Below are 5,654 nucleotides of genomic sequence, written 5' to 3'. Positions count from 1 at the left end.
AGAGGCTTTTGCATCTGAACTCTTCATATATGTGTGTGTGTGTGTGTGTGTACTGTATTCTTTATACTATGGGCCAAGGTATATACCGTTATCATAGCAATAAGCTTGCCACAAGAACCCATACAGTTTGATTCTTTTGAGTCTCGGCTTAAAGTCACACTATTCTCACTGTTTTTGTCGAATATTGTTTTCTAAATTTGATAGTGTTACTGCTTTTTCTCCACATTTCTCATATGATAAAGTAGAAGCAAAATAATATTGCAGAAATATCAGAATGTTCCAGAAATGCAATCTGTGACGTCCTATAAAAGCGGTATAGTTCACGTCATGATCTTATTCTTAGTCTTCTCATTTCAGGTAACTGATTTGAAGATGTTATCCCGAAAAAGAAAACATGGCTCTCCTGATGCCCAGAGGTATGTGATGTAATTTTGTTAGATAACGTTACTAGATCTGGAAATGTACTTTGCTCTTATGACACAGATTGTGAGCCATTTCCTTCCATTTCGTTTAAACCCACCACAGCAACCCATCCAAAAAACTAATTACAAGCCCGAGAAAGTCTCCAAGAAGGACCACTGGTCAAAAAGAGAACATTCCCATCTCACTGGCATCACCCCAAAAGATTCTCAGTACACCTAAGAAGATGCAGAGGACCTCTTCATTAGAATCTCCTCCAAAGCGGATCTCTCCACGCAAAACAGTATTGGGAGCGGGATCCTTCTACAGCAAGCAGAAACCTCTTTATCTCACACCTCTGGAAAGGAAGCTGTTAAAGGAAACCAAGTCACCACCATCAGTCCCTATCAAAGAACCATCACACCTCCCTTTGAATGCTGGGAATCCTGTTAGAAAACCAGTGAAGAAGGTTCAAAAGAAAGGCACTGGCGCAGATCCACAGTCTAACCTAAAAGGCTACTTTACTGCTAAACCCAAAGGGAAAAATCCCTCAGACACGCAAACAGATCATTTGTTGAAGGCCACGGTGGTCCCCATTTCATTTAGCAGTATGAAATCCAAGAGTAAACCCAAGCTGCTTGTGGGGGCAGCTTTCTTCGGCACTGGAAAAAAGCCCACTTCAATGTTCAAAAGGTCTGCACAGAACGCAAAGCCTAAACAGCCCTCAACCTGTGAGAAACCCAACTCTCAGAAGCCCGCGAAGGAGAAGGAAGCGCTGACAGCACCAGGAGAACGTTCCCCAGTCCGCCGTGCCGTCTTCTTAAAAAAACACCCAAAAGCAGAAAGCACAGCTACAGGTACCACTGATGAAGATGGTGAGGGCAGTGAATCAACGCAAGTGATGTTGAGCTCTAAACAGATGTCCCCTCACATCCTGGCAGATCTGCATGGTATTACCAAAGAGTTAAAGGTGGTTTTGAGGAGATCCGTTAGTCCCAATGGATCCAGTGAAGCTGGGAGCCAGGTAAGATTGAACTCTTGGATCATCTGCTAATAACTTTAAATGTAAAGCTCTCATCATCTTTTTCTCAAACTGAAAATGTTTTCCAGGACTCGCCCGCAAAAACGGATTCAGTGTTTGATGTGAGTGGCATACCACCACAGGACAGCTCTCTTGATGAAGGTAAATAAACATAATTTTCTATAAATCCTTTATTTAAAAAGTTAAAATATATTTTTTATTTTATAGATATGAAATAGGGTTTATTATATATTATTATCTTATATATATATAAGATATATTTTATGAATCAAAATTTCTTTCTAATTTGGCAAGTTATTAAATAGGTTGTTTAATGTGATTATATCAATTCTGTTTTGAAAATCTGGAATCTGAGGGTGCAAAAAAATCTAAATTTTGAGAAAATCGCCGTTAAAGTTGTCCAGATGAAGTCCTTAGCAATGTATATTACTAATCATAAATTAAGTTTTGACATTTACAGTAGGAAATTTACTAAATATCTTCATGGAACATGATCTTTACTCAAAATCCTGAAGAATTTTGGCCCCCCCCAAAAAATCTATAATTTTAACCCATACAATGTATTGTTGGCTATTTCTACAAATATACCCGTGCTACTTAAGACCGGTTTTGTGGTCCAGAGTCATATATATATTTTTATATATTGTATAAACTGTATATAAGTGTGTGTGTATATACAGTGCTGTGAAAAGGTTTTTGCCCCCTTCCTGTTTTGTTTATTTTTTGCATATTTGTCACACGTAAAAGATTCAGATCATCAAACCAATTTTAATATTACACAAAAATAATGCAAGTAAATACAAAATGCAGTTTTTAAATGATAATTTCATTTATTAAGGGAAAAAAGCTGTCCAAACCTACCTGGCCCTACGTGAAAAATGAATTGCCCCATTTGTTAAATCATGAAAGAACTGATTAACCACATCATTTTAGAAAGCGGAGTTAAATTTCACTAGCCACACGCAGGCCTGATTACTGCCAGACCTATTGAATCAAGAAATCACTTAAATAGAACCTGTCTGACAAAGTGAAGCATGCTTAAAGAGCAACACATCATGCCGCGATCTAAAGAAATTCAAGAACAGATGAGAAACAAAATAGTTGACATGTATCAGTCTGGAAAGGGTTATGAAGCCATTTCTAAGGCTTTGGGACTCACGCGAACTACAGTCAGAGCCATTATCCACAAATGGAGACAATTGGAACAATGGTGAACCTTCCCAGGAGTGTCCGGCCTACCAAAATTACTCCAAGAGCACAACGACAACTCATCCAGGAGGTCATAAAAGAACCCAGAACAACATCTAAAGAACTGCAGGCCTCACTTGCCTCAATTAAGGTCAGTGTTCATGATTCAACAATATGAAATAGGGTTTATTATATATTATTATCTTATATATATATATAAGATATATTTTATGAATCAAAATTTCTTTCTAATTTGGCCAGTTATTAAATAGGTTGTTTAATGTGATTATATCAATTCTGTTTTGAAAATCTGGAATCTGAGGGTGCAAAAAAATCAAAATTGAGAAAATCGCCGTTAAAGTTGTCCAGATGAAGTCCTTAGCAATGTATATTACTAATCATAAATTAAGTTTTGACATTTACAGTAGGAAATTTACTAAATATCTTCATGGAACATGATCTTTACTCAAAATCCTGAAGATTTTTGGCCCCCCCCCAAAAAATCTACAATTTTAACCCATACAATGTATTGTTGGCTATTTCTACAAATATACCCGTGCTACTTAAGACCGGTTTTGTGGTCCAGAGTCATATATATATTTTTATATATTGTATAAACTGTATATAAGTGTGTGTGTATATACAGTGCTGTGAAAAGGTTTTTGCCCCCTTCCTGTTTTGTTTATTTTTTGCATATTTGTCACACGTAAAAGATTCAGATCATCAAACCAATTTTAATATTACACAAAAATAATGCAAGTAAATACAAAATGCAGTTTTTAAATGATAATTTCATTTATTAAGGGAAAAAAGCTGTCCAAACCTACCTGGCCCTACGTGAAAAATGAATTGCCCCATTTGTTAAATCATGAAAGAACTGATTAACCACATCATTTTAGAAAGCGGAGTTAAATTTCACTAGCCACACGCAGGCCTGATTACTGCCAGACCTGTTGAATCAAGAAATCACTTAAATAGAACCTGTCTGACAAAGTGAAGCATGCTTAAAGAGCAACACATCATGCCACGATCTAAAGAAATTCAAGAACAGATGAGAAACAAAATAGTTGACATGTATCAGTCTGGAAAGGGTTATGAAGCCATTTCTAAGGCTTTGGGACTCACGCGAACTACAGTCAGAGCCATTATCCACAAATGGAGACAATTGGAACAATGGTGAACCTTCCCAGGAGTGGCCGGCCAACCAAAATTACTCCAAGAGCACAACAGGGCCAGGCAGGTTTGGACAGTTTTTTTCCCTTAATAAAAGAAATCATTTAAAAACGGCAAGTGTGACAAATATGCAAAAAATTTCAAAACAGGAAGGGGGCAAAAACCTTTTCAACAGCACTGTGTGTCTGTGTGTGTGTGTGTGTGTGTATATATATACAGTGGGTACGGAAAGTATTCAGACCCCCTTAAATTTTTCACTCTTTGTTATATTGCAGCCATTTGCTAAAATCATTTAAGTTCATTTTTTTCCTCATTAATGTACACACAGCACCCCATATTGACAGAAAAACACAGAATTTATTGCTATCTTTTCAGAAGAGTCATCTGTTTATCCCATCTTTGGCAGTAAGAGGTAAGACAATCATACCTTTTTTTTTTTTTTACTAATGCAACTGTGGAAAAATACTGAAACAAATGATTACAGTGAAAAAAGTAATAGTTTGAAAAGGACAGCAAGGCTAGAATGAATTAATGACCCTGTGTGTGCCAGCAAGGTTATATTCAGTCTTTTAACTTTAATGTCACGACCCATGTAAAGCTGGTTAATCAGTTGTTCTCATCTTTTGTTTTAGATCTCAGAAAAAAGGGATTTTGTCACCACCGCTGAACACCAGCACTCCTTCCGCACTTACTGGTACTCCTGCTCTTAAGGCCAAAGAGAGGACTGCCTTGAGAAGAGAGATGAAGAAGCAGACAGATAATCAGCTTATCATTGTGAGTAGCAAGTCAAATTGTTAGACAGAAATAAATGGCTGGTTTTTTTCCACCTCATCTTGATTAATGTGTCTGGTGTTTAGGATGCTGGTCAGAAGCAGTTTGGTGCCACCACATGCGGGTCCTGTGGGATGCTGTACAGTACAGATAGTCCTGAGGACAACTTCCAGCACACACAGTTCCATCAGCGCTTCTTGGACACCATTAAATTTGTGGTGAGCTGTCATGAAGTTGTCATCAATGCAGCTGAGAGCAATTCTGCTGGAATTTGACATCATTTTGTTTGTTTTTAGGGCTGGAAAAAAGAAAGGGTTATGGCTGAGTTCTGGGATGGAAAGATTATTCTCGTTCTTCCTGATGATCCTAAGTATGCCACAAAAAAGGTATGCTGGCAGTTACTGATTATAGTTTAAATACTTGCTCTGTCCAGCTAAATCTCCAGTGTTTCCTAACCTATGCTGCTTTGTTTCAGGCAGAGGACGTGAGGCGGATTGCAGACAGTGAATTGGGCTTTCAGCAGATCACTCTCAGTAGCCCGAGCTCGGCTAAAACTTACCTGTTCATTAACAGCGACAGGATGGTGGTGGGATGTCTGGTGGCCGAAAACATTAGACAGGTGACTGTTTAACAAAACATTTCGAGCATTTGGCTTTAGTTCAATATCATTGCCATTCTGAGCTATAAGTACAGTTGACGGTGTTTTAGCAGTCTTAAAAGGTTTTAAAGGGGTCATATGATGCGATTTCAATTTTTCCTTTCTCTTTGAAGTGTTACAAGCTCTTGGTGCATAAAGAAGATCTGCAAAGTTGCAAACACTAAAGTCTCAAATCCAATGAGATATTCTTTATAAAAGTTAAGTCAACCACACCTACCTAAAACGGCTGGTTCTAACACGCCTCCACGTTTACGTCACAATGTGGGAAGATTTGCATAACGCCACCCAAATGTTCACGCAGAGAAAGAAGGTGTAACTTTTGTTCTCGCTGTAGTATTGTTGCTGCCGCCATGCCGTGAAGACGCTGTGTGTTTCGTTGTGAAAGCAAAACTACTTTGTTTGGTCTTCCAAAAGAGGACGATA

The 5,654-nt window shown here is 38.0% G+C and overlaps 1 protein-coding gene across 1 annotated transcript in view; it reads left to right on the top strand.

The window, feature by feature from the left end:
- The window catches only part of esco2 (establishment of sister chromatid cohesion N-acetyltransferase 2), a 13,736-nt gene extending 8,532 nt beyond the window's left edge, over positions 1-5,204 (top strand). The window contains exons 2-9 of the mRNA XM_016294597.1: positions 358-416; positions 526-1,423; positions 1,510-1,582; positions 4,178-4,214; positions 4,435-4,576; positions 4,660-4,791; positions 4,870-4,959; positions 5,049-5,204. Of these exons, the coding sequence (XP_016150083.1) occupies positions 358-416; positions 526-1,423; positions 1,510-1,582; positions 4,178-4,214; positions 4,435-4,576; positions 4,660-4,791; positions 4,870-4,959; positions 5,049-5,204 (1,587 nt within the window). The remainder of the gene's footprint in view (positions 1-357; positions 417-525; positions 1,424-1,509; positions 1,583-4,177; positions 4,215-4,434; positions 4,577-4,659; positions 4,792-4,869; positions 4,960-5,048) is intronic.
- Positions 5,205-5,654: the final 450 nt, after the last annotated feature.

The sequence above is a fragment of the Sinocyclocheilus grahami genome, unplaced genomic scaffold, assembly GCF_001515645.1.
Source record: "Sinocyclocheilus grahami isolate Dianchi unplaced genomic scaffold, SAMN03320097.WGS_v1.1 scaffold321.1, whole genome shotgun sequence".
NCBI lineage: Eukaryota > Metazoa > Chordata > Actinopteri > Cypriniformes > Cyprinidae > Sinocyclocheilus > Sinocyclocheilus grahami.
The sequence above is the reverse complement of the archived record's forward strand: the minus strand, read 5'-3'. Positions and strand labels throughout refer to the sequence as shown.